At 52.5% G+C, this 18,766-nt stretch overlaps 1 protein-coding gene across 1 annotated transcript; it reads left to right on the top strand.

The window, feature by feature from the left end:
* Positions 1-6,957: 6,957 nt before the first annotated feature.
* LOC100432452 (large ribosomal subunit protein eL42-like) lies at positions 6,958-7,275 on the top strand. Its single transcript, XM_009250033.3, has one exon. The coding sequence runs from the start codon at positions 6,958-6,960 to the stop codon at positions 7,273-7,275; it is 318 nt and encodes a 105-aa protein (XP_009248308.1).
* The last annotated feature ends 11,491 nt before the right edge of the window (positions 7,276-18,766 follow it).

Here is an 18,766-nt window from a genome sequence, read left to right as displayed (position 1 = left end):
GCCTGGGCAGCTTCTGCTGTGCAGCTGGGTTGAACGCCAGTCCTGCCTCCTGCCTCCTGCCACAAGGCCAGCCTGGGATGGTAGAGCTATGGGCAGGTCAGAGTTTCAGGAAGAGCAGTGATGGCTAATTAAAACTTCAGCTCAGGGAGGCCCCCTTGGGGCAGGGATTGCCTCAGTCAGCTTCCCTGGGGGAGTGGCCTAATTGGACCCCCTGGGCCTTAGGAGTGATGCAAACTCACCAGGCAGATGATGGCAGGCAGGGAGGGAGGGGAAAGGGGGAAGGAAACAGGCTGGCCAAAAAACAACAACCCCCTTCCCATTGTGAGAGATGGTGACTTTGGAGTCCCCAGACTGTCACATAGGAACTGTGTGACTTTGAATCAGTTGCTTGGCCTCTCTGAGCCTCAGTTTCCTCATTGAGAAGTGGGATAGGAAAACTTCCAGCCCTGGAGGGTTGCTATGAGGAGACCTGTGCAGGAAGTACATAGCACCATGCCTGGCTCAGAAATAGGCACTCATACAATTGGAGCAATTGTCACAGTTACTGCCACGGTCCTCTCTTATCTATGATTTCATTCAGTTCTCAGAGCATTCTGGGAGAGAGGAGGACAAGCCTTCAGAGCAGGTAGGGGGTTAGCCTCCCAGCTTTCATAACCAACAGTCTGGGTCCTGGGCCACGTCTGGAGTATGGAGGGGCAGGGGCAGGGGATGCTGCAGACGATCAGGCAGAAGGTCACTGCACAGCCTGCGATGCAGATGGACCCGGAGCCTGCCTGTGGAGTGGAGAGGACTTGACTAGGCAGAAAGCAGCCCAGGGGGGCAGAGCTGGAGGCAGCCAGACAGAGGTCTGAAGACCAGAGAAAGTGCAGAGTGTGCCAGAAGCCCTGGGGAGCCAATGGGGCTAGAGATGGGTGAGTGACAGCCACATGCTACCCTGCTGAGAGGTGGGGTCTAGCCCAATGTGGCCAAAGTCTTCCCTGGGTCCAGGGTGCTGAGAATGACTTGTGCCAGAAGGGTGGGCTGTGAAAAAGGGAGTCTCGGGGAGGGGAGAGGGTGCTAGCCTTTTCCTTTCTGGATGCAGCAAGGTAGACTCCCTAGCTCCCCTGCCCTCATTCCAGGGAGCAGACAGTGTCATCTCCAATTTGTGAGGCCTCTAGAGTCACTGGCCCCTTACCAGCTATTCACAGAGGGGCAGGAGCAGGCCAAGGTCCAAAAGAGCCAGGCGTGGGGTGAGCCCCAGAACCCTCTAAGGTGACCCGGCTCAGTGGCATCACTCTGTTCTCACAGGCCATCTCCAAGACCACCCAGTGCCACGTCTGCTGGCTTCAGCAGGCCTGGAATCCTCAGGACAGGCTGTGGGCCTCCCTCTGGCTCGGGTCACTCTGCCCCCAAGTTCTTGATGAACCCCTCCCAACAAGCAGTGGCTTCAGAACACCGATCTTTTCCCAGAGAGAAACCCAGGGCCAGGAGAGATATGGAGGAGACCAGAACGCATTTCAAAGAGCTGATCATTGCTAATAAATCAACAATTCCTGAACAAACACAGCCCACCCTGCACCAGCTCTGGGCTCCCTCAACCTCCCTCCAGACCCTATTCCGCAGCCCCCTCTGTTCCAGCAGTCCCCACCTCCTGTCAACCAGGCCATCTGTAGCTCAGGCTCCAATTAGTACAGTAATTAGCACCTCACTGGGCCTGTCTGCCTGCGAACAGCTCCCCTGGGGAGGGTTTCAGGAGGTCTCCATGACCTCAGGGCCCAGAGCTCGGGCAAGTCCAGGCTGGCAAGGCCCCAGGTGGCCTCCCTGCACCCCAGCATAGGGTAGGGGAACCAAAGAATCCCCCAGGGAATTGGGTAAGGGGCAGGGAGAAGAGGGTCCACACCCAGAACAAGGCTTCTCCGGCAGTTCCAGGGGCCCCGTGTCAGCTCCACACACACCTTCCTCAGCCATCTCTGTCTAGTCAGTGTGCCCTGGCTGGCTGGGGAAGCCAGGAGGATGCCAAAATCCAGTTGAGGTCAGGTCAGTAAGGGAAAGTCTCCATGGGTGGCTTTGGCACAGCCAGGGATTTAGAAAGAAGCTTGGCTTATCCCTTCAGGCCTCCATCCGGGGCCTCCTGGCTCTCTCCGGCATCACCCCCTGATGACCCCTCAGTCCCTGGCATCCATCTTTCACCTGACAGTCCCTCAGCTCTTGAAGAGAGTAGAATGCCCCCCAGCCCAGCCCATGGTCAGGCTGCAAGTGGCTGGATTATGGGCTCTGGCTGGAAAGGCTGCCAGAGCTGAGAGCAGGGGGTAGGGGACAGCCTGCGTGGTGGGGTCAGAGATAGCCTCCAGCCAAGAAAGGAAAGGAGAGGTGAGATGCTGCCAGGGAACGTGTGGGCACCGTGTCACAGTGGAGTGGCTCAGGGGTAAGCTTCCTCTTGCTGAGCTCAGATTCCCCATCTTTAACATTGGAACAAGAATGGTCACAGCTCCCAGTTTCCGGAGATGATGGCAAGAGGTGGGTAGTGTGGTGAGCAACAGAGCAACGTGGTGGGAAGCCAGCAGCGGTGGCACAGGGCAGAAGGTGAGCATTCCAGGGAAGCCCCCTGTTGTCTCCCTCCCTGACACAGAGCAGCACTGGCCAGGGAGAGGGGTCTTGATGGGGGGTGGGAGTCCACAGTGTATATAGCTCGGGCTTGGTGAAGGGAACACAGGTCAGGCCCAGGGAAGCAGTGTGAACAGCGCAGGTGAGAGGTGCAGGTTACTCAGACAGGCCGGAAGTCAGCTTTGACCTCAGCCCCTAAACTGAGAGGCGTCCTTGGGCTGACCCTGAGCCAAGGCCAGTCATGAGATTAGAACCCCAGCAGCAAGAGCCAGGCAAATGCCCTGCAGCTGTGGAGGAGGCTTGGCTGCAGCAGCGCTTGACCCCAGAATGGGCCTCCAGCTCCTTCCAGAAAAGTCCCACTGCTGGGAAACCGCTGCATCACTTTCCTGGTGCTGACACCCCTTGTTAGTGTCTCCTTGCTTGGATTAGTATTGCCTTCTTAGGGATACTCTGGTGACAAAACCAGCACCAGCCACCTAATCCGGGCCCAGATCCCAACTTGCCACTCTTGGCTGTGGGACTTGAAGCTTCTTAACCTCTCTGAGCTCCAGGGTCTTTGACTGTGGGATGATGAATTGTGCCCCCAGGTTTGTGGTGGGGTCAGGTGCCCAGTGGTCTAATGCCACTGGATCAGGCCCAGGAGGCAGTGAGCCTCAGTGAACCCGTGTTCCTCCTTCCTCAGGCCAATTCCTAGGAAGCAGGCAGGACTCTGAGAAGATGTGGTGCTGAGACCAGCTTGGTTGTGGAGACCCTAACCCAGCAGCACTAGAGGAATTAAAGACTCACACACAAAAATATAGAGTGCAGAGTGGGAAATCAGGGGACTCACAACCTTCAGAGCTGAACAGAGATTTACCCACATATTTATTGACAGCAAGCCAGTGATAAGCATTGTTTCTACAGATTATAGATTAACTAAAAATATCCCATATGGGAAACAAAGGGATGGGCCATAATAAAGGGATGGGTCTAGCTAGTTATCTGCAGCAGGAGCCTGTCTTTAAGGCACAGATCGCTCATGCTATTGTTTGTGGTTCAGGAATGCCTTAAGCGGTTTTCCACTCTGGGTAGGCCAGGTATTCCTTACCCTCATTCCGGTAAAACAATAACCTTCAACATGGGCGTCGTGGCCGTCACGAGCATGTCACAGTGCTGCAGATATTTTGTTTATGGCCAGATTTGGGGGCCTGTTTCCAACAATGTGGGGCTGAAGTCTGCTTTCCCTTCTCTAGAAAGAAATTCTGTGAAGGCCAGAAAGCCAAAACCACCTCCTCAGTCTGCCATTTTTCCACAGGCTTGTGAAAGGAACTGCATCATCTGTCTGGGGCTTCTAAAAGTTGTTAGGGGCCAGGTGCAGTGGCTCACACCTGTAATCCTAGCACTTTGGGAGACCAAACCTAGAGGATTGCTCAGGCCCAGGAGTTTGAGACCAGCCTGGGTAATATAATGAGACCTTGTCTATACCAAAAAAAGAAAGAAAGAAAAAAAAAGCCAGACGTGGTGATGCACACTTGTAGTTCCAGCTACTCAGGGGGCTGAAGTGGGAGGATTGCTTGAGCCCAGCCCAGGAGGTCGGGGTTTCAGTGAGCCATGATTGCACCACTGCACCCCAGCCTGGGAGACAGAGCAAGACCCTGTCTCAAAAACAAAAACAAAACAAAACAAACAAAACAACAAGAACAAAAATAACAGTTACTAGCCTCTGAGGAAGGTTGCCTTTGGAGACTGAGTCACAGAACTTGACCTCTTAATTACTGACCTTTTGTTATAAATTAATTTCCTTCTTTGTTCCTGGCTTAGACCAGATGGCCCTAAGATAGAAGACCCCTTGACTGAGATGAAAGACCCCTTAACTATTACATCCTTAATTTGGAATGTCAAATATACTTTTCCCAAAAAAGAAACACTGCCTTTAACCAATCAATTGCTGTAACTATGTATGAAAAATGATGTAATCCTGTTTACATCCTTGCCTATATAAATGACCCTCAAATCTCTCCACTTCAGAGCACCTTGGACCCCATTTTTTTGGAGCCTGTGCCTTCCTCAAACTTTGCACTCCAATAAACTCAGTATTTAATCATATTGCCTGAATCTCATCATTCAGGTTGACAGGCTCAATGCAGAGGGGGAAGGGGATAAACAGTCATTCCAATAAAGCCCTCTGCTTTCAAGCCTCCCACCCCCATCCCAAGCTTTGCTCAGCCCAGACTAGCCCATCTTCATCCCAATCCCAGCCCGTTCTAATCCCAGCTCCCAGGCCCAGTTCTGTCCCCATTCCTAACCTAATTCTGGGGCAGTAGCCAGGGAACACAACAGGACATTCCTAATGGGGACAAAAGGCCTGGAAAGGGGTTGTTCAATTTTTTTTCTTTTTTCTTTCTTTTTTTTTTTTTTTTTTTTTGAGAGAGAGTCTCACTCTGTCTCCCAGCTTGGAGTGCAGTGGTGAGATCTCGGCTCACTGCAACCTCCGTCTCCCAGGTTCAAGCAATTCTCCTGTCTCAGCCTCCAAAGTAGCTGCCCGGCTAATTTTTTTGTATTTTTAGTAGAGACAGGGTTTCACCATATTGGTCAGGCTTGCCTCTAACTCCTGATCTCAGGTGATCCACCCGCCTTGGCCTCCCAAAGTACTAGGATTACAGGTGTGAGCCACCGTGTCCAGCTGGGGTTGTTCAGTTAAAAGGAAGGGACACGGAAACCTCCACAGCTCCCCATCTGTAACAGGCAATCAAAGGAGTGACTGCAGCCCCTGCAGCCCCTGCAGCCCCTGCACAGACTTCCTTGCCCATGATGTTTCTTCTGAGCAGAAGCCTCCAGAGGCCCACAGGGCCTTCGTGCGACCCACACCCCCAGCACTGTGTGCTGACATCCGACTGCAGCCAGTGGGAGGGCAGGAGTGGCAGCCTAGCCCCGCCTGGTATCATGGTCCCTGTTTGTTTCCAGAAGGTGCAGCATGCAACTCCTGAAGGGGAGAGGCCTGCGAAGGCATTCAGGGCAACTTGAGAGACTGTGCCCACTGCTCGGCCGGGCTGTGGGGCTGAGGGTGGTGGTGGGGAATGCTGACGAACCCAAGAAGTAGATCTGGGTTCAGACAAGAAAGGCCTGCTCAGGCTCCCTGGGGCCCAGCCGACCAGAACCACATCTGCGCTCATGAGCAGCCTCTTTATTTCTCAGCCAGGGCCTACCGAAGGCTGAGCCACCTCTCATCCACTCCTGCAAGCCCTCTGGCCCCCAGTGTACCAGTGGATTTGAGGGGCTCCATGACTGGCTGGCCCTGTGCTGCAGGTTCAGTGGGGTAGAGTGCTATCCCAGCCCCCAGAGCTGTGGCTGGAAGTCAGTCCCTGGGGAGCCAGGACTCTGTCACTATGACCTGATGTGATTCCACCAGGGAGCTGGGCTCCCCACCCCATGACAAATTGATACAGGCCTCACAGAACGAAGAGGAGCCCTCCCTGTACTTGTGAATGTGCTCCTGAGGCTGGGAGGGTAGGTTGGAGTAGAAGGCAGGGGACCCTCACTCCATGCTGAAGGGGCTGGGGGCTGAGATTGGTGTCCTGTCTTCCTGGGTTCAAATCCTGCTTCTGCTACTTCTTAGCTGTGCTGCCATAGGCAAGTCACTTCATCTCTCTGGGGCTCAGTTTACACAGATATAAAAAATGAGGGCCGGGCACGGTGGCTCACACCTGTAATCCTAGCACTTTGGGAGGCCGAGGCGGGAGGATTGCTTAAGCCTAGGAGTTCAAGGCCAGCCTAGGCAACATAGCAAGACCCGATCTCCCCCTGGCAAAAAAAAAAAAAAAAAAAAAATTAACTGGGCATGGTAGTGGCATGTGCCTGTGGTCCCAGCTCAGGAGACTGAGATGGGAGGATCATTGAGCCCAGGAAGTCAAGGCTGCAGTGAACCATGATCCCACCACTGTACTCCAGCTAGGGCAACAGAGCAAGACACTGTCTCAAAAAAAAAAAAAAAAAAAGAGGATGGCCGGGCATGGTGGCTCACACCTGTAATCCCAGCACTTTGGGAGGCCAAGGTGGGTGGATTACCTGAGGTAGGAGTTCGAGACCAGCCTGGCCAACATGGTGAGTGCCCGTCTCTACTAAAAATATAAAAATTAGCCGGGCATGATGGTGCGTGCCTGTAGTCCCAGCTACTCCGGAGGCTAAGGCAGGAGAATCACTTGAGCCAGGAGGTGGAGGTTGCAGTGAGCTGAGATTGTGCCACTGCACTCCAGCCTGGGTAACAGAGGGAGACTCTGTCTCAAAAAAAAAAAAAAACAGAGGGCCCTTTCCTGTTAGGGGAGAGCTGTGCGAGGTAAGGGTCTCGGACGCCGTTTCTTGTTTTCATCATATAGACAGAACAACCATGCTGCAAATATGGTCAATGTACCTAAAACCCGAAGAGCCTTCTGTAAGAAGTGTGGCAAGCATCAGACTCACAAAGTGACACAGTATAAGAAGAGCAAGGATTCCTTGTATGCCCAGGGAAAGAGGCGCTATGATCGGAAGCAGAGTGGCCATGATGGGCAGACAAAGCCAATTTTCTGGAATAAGGCTAAGACCACAAAGAAGATTGTGCTAAGGCTGGAATGTGTTGAGCCTAACTGCAGATCCAAGAGGATGCTGGCCATTAAGAGATGCAAGCATTTTGAACTGGAAGGAGATAAGAGAAAGGGCCAAGTGATCCAGTTCTAAACTTTGGGAAATTTTTCTTTTGATTTGAAGAGAAAATGTTGAAGCCATAGAAAAATTACCTGTAGGAAAATAAATACAGGGATATTCTTTAAAAAAAAAAATGAGGATAACCATTAACCACATCATGGGATAATCAGGCAGATCAACTGACTGTGAATATGAAGAACCCAGTGCAGAATGGGCACAGCAATGCCCAGTGCTTCTACAGAAAGTAAGCCTAAGGGGTGGGGAAGGATCCCAGCTGGGCCGTGCAGCCTGGAGTACACATGCGTGTTGGGGACTGTCTGGCCTGGAACAACCAAGAGAGCCCCCCAGAGTATAGGCCTGCCTGGGGCATTCACTGCCCCTCCCAGCCACCCCAAGCCTGAAGGCTTCACCACTCCTACCCCTCCCCATTGCCTTTCCAACCCTCCTGCCCACCCCCAATGCCTGTGGACAAGTCTAGGGCTGTTGACTGGGATCCCAATGCCATGCCCCAAATGGAGACTTCCTGGCCCGGCAGGACTCACAGGAGCTTAGAGGACCAAGGAGAAAAAACTTGCACTCATGCACACGTGCACATGCGAACACATGCGTGCACACACACAGAGGGACACAGAACCATCCAGGCACACATATGCAACTATGGCCGGCAACCAACCTTCCCTCCCTCCCTCCCTCCCCACTTCCTTCCTTCCCTCCCTCCCCCTTTCCTTCCTTCCTTACTACCCTCCCTCCCCCTCCCCCTCTCCCTTCCTCCCTTCCTTCCCTCCTTCCCCCTCCCTTTCTCCATCTCCCCCTCAGTCCCTCCTCCCACTTCCTTCCCCATCTTCTCTTCTACCCCCTCCCCCATTCCCACTCCCTTCCCTCAGACCACTCTGCCTGGCTTACTATGCCAGAGTGTGCATAACCTCTGTGATATCCACAAGATACCTAAAAATGCCCCCAGCCTCTCCTTCTGGGTCCAGAATAAGCAGATGCCTTGGGGGTAGTATTGGGGTGGGGGTATTCAATCACCCCTGCTCCCCTCATAGCCTCCAGTCCTGTGCCTGGCACCCACTGCTTTGGGGTTTCTATTTATACCTAGTTCTTTCACTAGACTAGCAAAGGCAAGTTTGCATCCTGGCTGCACTCCAGCCTAACTCTGTGACCTCAGGCAAGTCATTGGACATGGCTAGCCCCGGTTTTCTCATCTCTAAAACGGGGCTGTCATGCCTTTTTTTTTTCTTTAGAGACAAGGTCTCATTCTGTCACCCAGGCTGGAGTGTGGTGGTGCCATCATGGCTCACTGCAGCCTTGAACTCCTGGGCTCAAGTGATCCTCCCACTTCAGCCTCCCAAGTAACTGAAACTATAGGCATTGGCCAGGCGCGGTGGCTCACGCCTGTAATCCCAGCACTTTGGGAGGCCGAGGTGGGCGGATCACAAGGTCAGGAGATCGAGACCATCCTGGCTAACACGGTGAAACCCCGTCTCTACTAAAAATACAAAAAATTAGCCGGCCGTGGTGGCGGTCACCTGTAGTCCCAGCTACTCGGGAGGCTGAGGCAGGAGAATGGCATGAACCCTGGAGGCGGACCTTGCAGTGAGCCAAGATCGTGCCACTGCACTTCAGCCTGGGCAACAGAGCGAGACTCCGTCTCAAAAAAAAAAAAAAAAAAGAAAAAGAAACTATAGGCGTGTGCCACCACACCTGGCTAATTTTTTAAAATTTTTTGTAGAGACAAGGACTCGCTCTGTTGCCCAGGCTGGTTTCAAACTCCTAGTGTCATGCCTTTCTTACTGGGTGTGGAGGGAAGATCTTGAATGAAACGCAACTAGCACGGTGCTTGTCTGCTTACTCACTCTCATCCTCCAAGGACAGAGCTGGCCTTCCTCTCTGGGGACAAGTGCTCCTGGACAGCCCCTAGGGATGGCTGAATGCACAGTGCCCCTGGACAGCCCCTAGGGATGGCTGAATGCACAGTGCCCCTGGACAGCCCCTAGGGATGGCTGAATGCACAGATCGCCCAGCTAGTTCCCCTCCCTCCTCTTTAGCCCAGAGGAGGAGGTATTGGATGGGCTGCCCCCACTCAAAGTAGTTTCATCACTTACTGCCTGGGACCTCACCTGCAGGGTCATCCCTGTTGGGCACCCACCTCCCTTCCACCCCATCTATCCTCTACCTGCTCAACTCCTGCATCTGCAAGGCCTGGAGGGTCTCTTGCTCCCTGCCCCCATTTTCCCATCTTTGTCCTGAACCCCACCTGCCTTCTCTTTCACAATCCCCTCTCTTGCCAGGGTGTGGCTCCCATGTGGGCCTGTGGTCCACAAGCCTACCCAGTTCCCTTTATCCCCTCTTCTGCTTTCAGGTCCCCAGCCCAGGCTGCCTCCATCCCACCCCCACCAAGCTGGAAGACCAGCACAATTCAGACAGGACTTGTGTCCCAGCTGCCCCTGGCCCCTCAGTTTCCTCATCTGTAATTTAAGAATAAAAATACCGGCTGGGCGCGGTGGCTCACGCCTGTAATCCCAGCACTTTGGGAGGCTGAGGTGGGTGGATCACGAGGTCAGGAGATCAAGATCATCCTGGCTAACACGGTGAAACCCCGTCTCTACTAGAAAAAAATACAAAAAAATTAGCTGGGCGTGGTGGCGGGCGCCTGTAGTCCCAGCTACTCTGGAGGCTGAGGCAAGAGAATGGCGTCAACCCAGGAGGTAGAGGTTGCAGTGGGCCGAGATCATGCCACTGCACTCCAGCCTGGGCAACAGAGCAAGACTCTGTCTCAAAAAAAAAAAAAAAAAAAAAGAAAGTATAAAAATACCATTCGGGTGCAGTGGTTCATGCCTATAATTCCAGTACTTTGGGAGGCAGGAGGACTTCTTGAGCCCAGGAGTTTGAGACCAGCCCAGGCAATATAGGGAGGCCCTATCTGTACAAAAATTTTAAAAATTACCTAGGTGTGGTGGCACACACCTGTGGTCCCAGCTATTCAGGAGGCTGAGGTTGAAGGATCACCTGAGCCTGGGAAGTCAAGGCTACAGTGAGCTGTGATCATGCTACTGCACTCCGGTCTAAGTGACAGGGCAAGACCCCGTCTCAAAAAAACAAAAACAAAACCTATGTTTTGGTATATTGTAAGACTAAATTAGAAAACCTATGTATCAGTCTGGTGCAGTGGTTCATACCTATAATCTCAGCACTTTGGGAGGCCAAGGTGAGTGGATCACCTGAGGTCAGGAGATTGAGACCAGCCTGACCAACATGGTGAAACCCCCCTCTCTACTAAAAATACAAAAATTAGCTGGGTGTGGTGGCAGGCACCTGTAATCCCAGCTACTCAGGAGGCTGAGGCAGGAGAATCTCTTGAACCCAGGAGGCAGAGGTTGCAGTGAGCCAAGATCATGCCATTGCACTGCAGCCTGAGTGCAATGAAAAAAAAAAAGAAAAAGAAAACCTATGTATCTGGCATACAGGTCAATATAAACAACAGGAAAGGATGGATAAATAAATGAACTAGACCTGGAGTCTGCTCCCCCATTACAATGTCCCTATGAAGCCCCACTTTTAGAGGCAGGCTGGCTGGGGGACGTCAGCCGAGGGTGGCTCAGAAAGAGGGAGGAGGCTGACTCAGGTGTCAGGATGAGGTCTTGGGAGGCCCAGCGGGGCTTTCTCTGACTCAGGAAGTCTAGAGCAGTAGCCCAGGGCCTGCCCTGTGCCTGGGACCCAGCGTCCTTAGCTTTCAGCAGAGGATCCAGGCAGGGCCACTGCCAGCCCAAAGGCACCACTCTCTGCAGACAGAGCCCTGGGCCAGGACACCTGACTTGGGAGGAGAGCATGTGCTGGATTTCAGGAGCTAGATGCTACTCTGGCTGGACATCCTGTGCCTGGCAGGAATCCGGCGCCCCTAGTGACTCTGAGGATGGCAAAGGGGCTTATGTTTCTCCAGGCCAACTCCCCACTCAGCAACTTGCCCAGTGCCCATGGCCTCCAGGCCCGCTCCTCCTCAGGCTTCATGCCCCCTTACCCCTTAGCACTGACTGTCTCAGCACGGATGGTCATAAAGCAGGGTTGATGTTAGGCTTTGACCAAAGGTCAGGAGATTGAGAAGAATGACATCCCAGCTCAGCACAAGCAACGGGGACGATTAAACAGTAGCTGTCCTTGTCTGAAAACCCATCAGAGCTGTTTCCTGTGCTGCTACACCCCACTCAGGTCACAGCTTGCTGACGCCTTCTTGGGTTTCTACCCACCCCCTTCCCTGTTTGAAACGCCTGTTCTTTTATTATTATTTGTGGCAATTTAGCCCTCCTCCCCTGCCTCTGCAAATCAGATGTGTCTCCATTTCGAAGCCCACTCAGGCAGCTTGCTAAACTAGGGGCAACTATCAATGCAGGCTGCAACTTTCAGCTACAGTTTATCTTTGAACAAGCTGCACCCATTCTTACATAGTAGTCCCTTGTCCACCCACACAGACACATGGACAAAGGATGGTAGAAAGATTTATTCTTCCGGAATTTTTTTCTTCTTCCTCATGCATTTGGTCACTTTCCCATCTCATGTTTAATTTGTTAAAGCCAATCTCAGACACATTTTGGGTCATGAACACCTGTCACAGGTTTATCATAAGTTGGGAACAAGTTTAGGAAAACAAAACACAATCGAGTCCTCCAGCGTTGCAGGAAAAGCTGTGTCATGCAGTGATTTGGGGCACGGATACTGGACCAGATGGCCTGGGTTGCAATCCCGGTTTTGCCTCTTTGTAGCTGTGTAACCTTGAGCAAGTTTACTTAACCTCTCCGTGCCTCAGCTTCTCACTTGTGAACAGCAGATAATAATAGCACTCACTTCACGGGTTTGTTGTGCCTGAAATCCAATTTAATCCAAATTACATGTATTAATTTTAATTTTAATTTTTGTAGGGGGAGTGTCTTGCTGTGTTGCCCAGGCTGGTCTTAAACTCCCAGCCTCAAAAGATCCTCCCACCTCAGCCTCCCAAGTAGCTGGGATTACAGATGCCCGCAACCACACCCAGGTAAATGTTTTATGTTTTGTAGAGACAAGGTCTCACTATGTTGCCCAGGCTAGTCTCAAACTCCTGGGCTCAAGCAATTCTTCCGTCCTCAGCCTCCTGAGTAGCTGGGATTACAGACGTGAGCCACTGCACCCAGCCTTAAATGAATTAATACATGTAAGATCCCGGCCAGGCGCGGTGGCTCATGCCTGTAATCCCAGCACTTTGGGAGGCCGAGACGGGCAGATCACGAGGTCAGGAGATGGAGACCAACCTGACTAACACGGTGAAACCCCCTCTCTACTAAAAATACAAAAAATTAGCCGGGCGTGGTGGCAGGCGCCTGTAGTCCCAGCTACTTGGGAGGCTGAGGCAGGAGAATGGCGTGAACCTGGGAGGTGGAGCTTGCAGAGAGCCGAGATCGGGCCACCGCACTCCAGCCTGGGGGACAGAGCGAGACTCCGTCTCAAAAAAAAAAAAAACACACAAAAACATGTAAGATCCCAAAGCAGCGCCTAGCACACAATAAGCATGATCTGAGTGTTGGCTGTTATGGGCAAGTTTATATAGGAGAAGAAGGAGGAATGTTAGATAAGGTTGTTTAACTATGTACAGGTCTGGTTAACTTTACAGGGCTATAAAGCTGTCACATTCATATCAGCTGCAGGGGTTAAACCTGGGTCACACCAACCGGGACCATCCCTCTAAATTGCCAGGTGTGGGCTGTTCATCAGAAATACCAACTAAAGTTTGTTATTTTGTTTTATTTTTTCAGGGGCCTTAGGGTAGCTTGCCTTCTCAGACCTCAGCCTATATCCCTGAATGATTATCAGGAAAATGTTTTAATCCGGCAAGGCCTGGGGAATGGGAGATGGCAGAGAGGATGGGAGAGCAGGGGAGCCTGTTCCACCACAGCCAGATGGTGCTTGGCAGAGCAGGAAGAGGACTCTGTGGCCACTAAGCCGGGAGGTGCCGGGCAGTGAGGCCCGGGATGCATCTGTGGTCCTGGGCATGGGAACAGCACTCAGTGCAGTCATGGTTCCTGGCTGCTGGCCACACTGTCTTCTGAATCCTTGGCCCACACAGAGCTCCCTCCTTGAGTTCTCAGAGTCCTGGCCAGCCCCAGAACCCTCTGCCCAGCTTTCTGCTGGCCTGACTGTCCTGTGGAGGAGGGGAAGCAGGACTGCAGGAGGATGTGGCCAGACCAAGTTGGAAGCCAAGAGGGGCTTGGCAGCTCCCTGAGGGCTGGCACTGTGCCCCCTCCTCTTCCACTCCCCACTGCCCATGCTGCTCAGGACTTGACACAAGAGCATTCAGTTAATAGAGATGTGGTGGTGTTGCTTGGGAAAAGCCAACCCAAAGATACAAGGTCACCTGATATTTAGCAGTGCTATTCAATGGAAATAAAATAGGAGCCATATGTTATCTGAAATTTTCTAGCAGACAGTAAGGAGAAACAGATGAAATCAATTTTAGCAATATATTTAAGAGAACCCAATTTATCTAATGGAACCCTATGTTACCATTTCAATATGTAATCATATACAAAATTATTAAGATATTTCACATTCTTTTGTTTCATGCTAAGTCTCCTAAATCCTGTGTATATGTTACACTTACCGCCCATATCAATGTGTACTAGCCCCCTGCAGGAGAGGAAAAAACTTCCTCTACACTCTCTTGTTCTGTGATTGGAGCTTTCGAGTTAAACTGACAAAAGACAGATTAACAGGAGAAGAAGTGTATTATGTCTGCATACCATACCAACAAAGGGCGAAGCTGGATGGTTAAATAGAGTTGAAGGCTTATGTACCTAACTTAGTAGGGAAAAGGGAGGGGAAAAAAAGGGCTTCTATGGGAAAAACAAATAGGTTTCTTTAGCAAAGACAAATGGGTTTTAAGAGAACCGACAGGTGATAAAGTTTGTGAAGTATTTGTCTATTTAGGTATGAGTGGTCGCTCTGTCTTCTTGGGGCCATGAAACTACCCTTATGACAGAGTTTATGGTAGCCTTACTTCCCAGAAGTTACTGCTTTTTGTCAGATAAAGGAAGCTTCTAGGAGGCTTTTTTCTGCGTCTGTTGAATCTCAAATGTCTTCAGCTTAAAATAATGTTTATGCCAACTCTGGGGCTCCTAGTGGGTTCCCATACATTTCAAGTGCTCAACAGTCATATGCGGCTACCTTATCAGATGGTGCAGGTGCAGAATCATTAAATCATGGAACCCCAGGGCAGAACAGCTCCTGGAGACACTGGCAAGCATGCCCTCTGCCACCTTCTTCCCCGTGCCTGGCCCGTACTCTGCTTGAGTGTCTCCCAAGCTGGGTGCCCACGACCCCTGCCTCCCCGGCAGCTTCCTCAAGACCAGTGGCTCAGGCTCCGTGGTAGATTGAGTTGTTGATGTTGAGCAGAAATCTCCCTCCCGCCTAAGTGGGCAACCCAACATCTTTCCCAAAGCACTGGCACAAACCTGCCGTGAGGGTGGCTGGCAGGAACTCTTGTTGAATTTTACCTAGAGAGTCCGTGTCCAGCAGCAAGTGGGGACAGGAGGATGCTAGGATACAAGGTCATCCTTGCTGTGCCTTGGCCCAGTGAGTTGACTCCATGTCCCCTCAGAGGGAGGGTGCATTCTGGCACGTGGCTGAGCAGGCACCCACCAAAACCCTAACGTAGAAAGCCCGGCTCCAGTCACAGCCTGCCTGAGACTGGCCCTGGCCCTGGCTGCCGCTCTCCTTCCCCCAGCTGAATCCTAATAGGAGGCGCAGAATCCTAATACAGCCTCCAGGTTTCACAGATGGGGAAACCGAGGCACGGTTCCCGCGCGTCCACGTTCAGCCCATGGCCGGGCTGAACACAATTGCGACAAAGTCCCTCCGGAGAAAACGTGGGAGCCTTCCCGCCCTGGCGGGCCCTTGCCAGCTCTCTGCTCCTCGGACACAGGCGGCGGGCGGGCGCGGGCCTCAGGGACCCGGCCGCTGGGGCGGGAGTCTTCGGGGAACCGTGATGTAACCCAGCGCCCCGGCTTGCAGGAGCGGCCCCCAGGCGCCGCCCGTGGCTTGTTTACTCCACTAGGGGCGCGGGGTGGAGTCGCGGCCGCCGGGCCCCGCCCCGCCCCGCCCCCCCCCCAGTGCCCGCCCCCGCACCTCCCCCCAACCCCTCCACCCCAACAGCTGGACGGAGCCCCAGGGGCTGTTGGAGGCTTGCGGGTGTTGGTCCTGTTTCTGCCTTAGATGTTCCAAGACCTGGCGGAGTGGCCGAGCCACACGGGTGACTCTGAAAGGGCCTGAGCCTGCCACGATCTCTCTCAGTCACAGCCCCCAAAGTAGCTCAAAAGAACATTCCAACGAAGTAAAATCCCGGAGCTTGCTATGCCTACGCAGCCTCAGGACAAGGGCCCTCCTATCCGGTCCCCCAGTCGCCGCATCTTCCGGGCCTGTCTCCTGCTCCTGTCTCCTGTTCTGTGACAGTCGGCACCGTGGGGAGCCCTTCTTTGGACTCCCCAAAAGTCTGCCTCACGGGACAAAAACAGCATTTCCCAGGGGCTCTACTACTCCTGGCACAGAGAAAGAGAGTTTGCTCTTGGCTAGGCAAAGTTAACACCCTGGAGGGCTGAAGGGCAGAACTGCTTAGGGGTTGGGGCTCCTCGCTTAGGGCAGCGATTCCCAGTCCTGGGCTCTTTCCAGCCCCAAGCCACGGCCTGGCTCACTGGGGCCAGTGGGGAACAGCAGGGCTCCCTGAACACACAGCACCCTCTCGAACTGGGCTCTCCAGCCAGACACAGGCCTCCCACCCCTAGGGGAGAGCAAGAACAAGGCAGTGTGTGGCCAGATGGTAATGGATGGGAACAGATCTAGAGGGTGCAATGCTGATGCCAGCAAAAACCCCAACAGCTGTGACCTGTGCCCACTGCCAGGGTTTTCTCATCTAGACTCTCCATTCCCTGGTGAGGCAGGCAGGCTGCCTACAGATGAGGGAGCTGAGGCTCAGAGAGAGCAGGGGAGCCTGAGGTCACCCTAGGAAGTTGGCGACAGCTGCAACTAGGACCTAAACCCCTGTGTGCTAGTCTCTCATGCGCTTTTTTTTAATGGACAGTACAATATGAACATACTTCATGCAATCTTGAGAGCCCAAGAGCCCTGTGACTGGGAGCAGTCCAGGAGGGCTTCCTGGATGAGAGGCCAGGCCTCAGCTAGATGAGGGAGGAGGGGCACGATTTGGAGAGAGAGGTGTGAGGTGAGAAGGCTTCTCTGAGCTGGGAAATAGGAAGAAAGGGGATGGGCTGGGTGGGATAGCACTCACCTGTAATCCCAGCACTTTGGGAGGCTGGGAAAGAGGATTGTTTCAGACCAGTTTGGGCAATATAGTGAGACCACCATCTCTACCAAAAATAAAAAATGTGGCACGTGCCTGTGGTCCCAGCTACCTGAGAGGTTGACATGGGAGGATTGCTTGGGCCCTGGAGGTCAAGGCTGTAATGAGCCATGATCGTGCCATTGCACTTCTGCCTGGGTGACAGGGTGAGACCTTGTCTCAAAAAAAAGAAGAAAGGGGAGGTTAACCTGGGAAGAGAACAGCCCGGGAGCTGCAGGAAGTAAGGGTGCAAAAGGTTTCGCCAAAGAAGAGGGTCTGGGGGTCAGTCAGGGAGGAGGCCAGCCAGGGTCAAGAGAAGTTCCTGGGGAGGGGGTGTGGTGGGCAGATCCAGGATTGGAGACTACTGGTATTGGGGGCAGCATTTCCAGTCCAGCCTTCCACTGCAGACTCCAGCATTTCCCAGCCCTCTGGCTTTGGGTATGTTGTCTTCCCTCTGTGGGCCTCACTTTCTTTGTTTATAAGATGGAGATCAGCTCCCCATGGTGCCCATGGCTGAGAAGGTGCTTTGTGACTGGCTTTACATACTTGAGGGTGTGAGGGACTCATATACCAATGTGACGGAGAGGCTGGAGTCAGGGGAGACCTCTCCATGGGGCTTCTCCCTGCCATGTATTCCCTGCCCTTACAGAGAGAGGCCCCGTACACTTGTTCCCTCCAACTCTGCCGGCATGTTGGGGAGGCCCCTAGGCTTAGTAAATATTTGTGTCTCTGCTCTAGTTGGTGGCTGCTGGAACATTCTGTCCTGCTTCTCATTCATCTAGGCTTCTGCCTCAGGCTGTGAAGTTACTGCAAGACATCAAGAGCCCAGGGTGGGAACTTCTAGGTCCTTCGCCAGCCCTCCTCCTGCCTACTCCTCCTGGGCCCAAGTTTATTCCTGAAGTTCAGAACCCTGTGCTAGGCCCTGTGCACTTTGGGAGGCTGAGGCGGGTGTATCATCTGAGGTCAGGAGTTCGAGACCAGCCTGGCCAACGTGGTGAAACCCCATCTCTACTAAAAATACAAAAATTAGCCAGGCGTGGTGGCATGTGCCTATAGTCATAGTCCCAGCTACTTGGGAGGGCAAGGCAGGAGAATTGCTTGAACCTGGGAGGTGGAGGTTGCCAGTGAGCCGAGACTGTGCCATTGCACTCCAGCCTGGGCAACAGAGTGAGACTCCGTCTCAAAAAAAAAAAAAAAAAAACACAAAGGAAAGGAAGAAAGAGAGAGACATGTGACTCTAAAGAACCTCTCTGGACACGGTGGCTCATGCCTGTAATCCCAGCACTTTGGGAGCCCAAGATAGGAGGATTGCTTAAGCCCAGGAGTTTGAGAACAACCTGGGCAACATAGTGAGATCCTATCTCTAGTTTTAAAAAGAAAATCTCTCCTTTTGCTGTGAGAAGAGCTAGGACATTGGGTCTGAATGTTAGCTGAGTAGCTGGCCTGATGTGTGGTTTTGGTTGAGTCCCACTACCTCTCTGAGCTTATTTCCTCATTCCTGAAAAGGTGGTGAAATGGTTTGGACCAGTGCCTGGCACTTACTAAGCTGTTTTCTTCCTTAGCCTTCCTTCCGTGCCTCTGCACTGTCTTCCTAGAAGTTTGGGCCTGCCCTATTTAACCAATTAAATTAACAAGGATAAGAAGTTTCTGACTTTTATTGGGTACTCTATACAGTGGTGTGCTGGTAAATGTTAAAAACCAGCTCTAAATACATTTTTTTAAAGTTCTAGGCCAGGCGCAGTGGCTCATGCCTGTAATTCCAGCATTCTGGGAGGCCGAGGCAGGTGGGTCACCTGACGTCAGGAGTTCGAGACTAGCCTGACCAATATGGTGAAACCCCATCTCTACTAAAAATACACAAATTAGCTGGGCGTTCAAGGTGGCACGCACCTGTAGTCCTAGCTACTCAAAAGGCTGAGACAGGAGAATCACTTGAATCTGAGAGGCAGAGGTTGCAGTAAACTGAGATCACACCATTGCACTCCAGCCTGGACAATAGAGTGAGACTACATCTAAAATAAAATAAAATAAAAGTTCTGTTTTGCAGTGTTTGCCCCATTTCCGTGCTGTTAATACTCACCATGGCCATTTCTTTTTTTCTTTCTTTTTTTTTTTTTTTTTTTGAGACAAGTTTCACTCTTGTTGCCCAGGCCGGAGTGCAATGGCACG

The sequence above is a fragment of the Pongo abelii genome, chromosome 16 (assembly GCF_028885655.2).
Source record: "Pongo abelii isolate AG06213 chromosome 16, NHGRI_mPonAbe1-v2.0_pri, whole genome shotgun sequence".
NCBI lineage: Eukaryota > Metazoa > Chordata > Mammalia > Primates > Hominidae > Pongo > Pongo abelii.
The sequence above is the reverse complement of the archived record's forward strand: the minus strand, read 5'-3'. Positions and strand labels throughout refer to the sequence as shown.

Excerpts from the sequence above, each read along its gene's own strand:
- LOC100432452 (XM_009250033.3), top strand. The coding sequence starts at position 6,958 with ATGGTCAATGTACCTAAAACCCGAAGAGCCTTCTGTAAGAAGTGTGGC.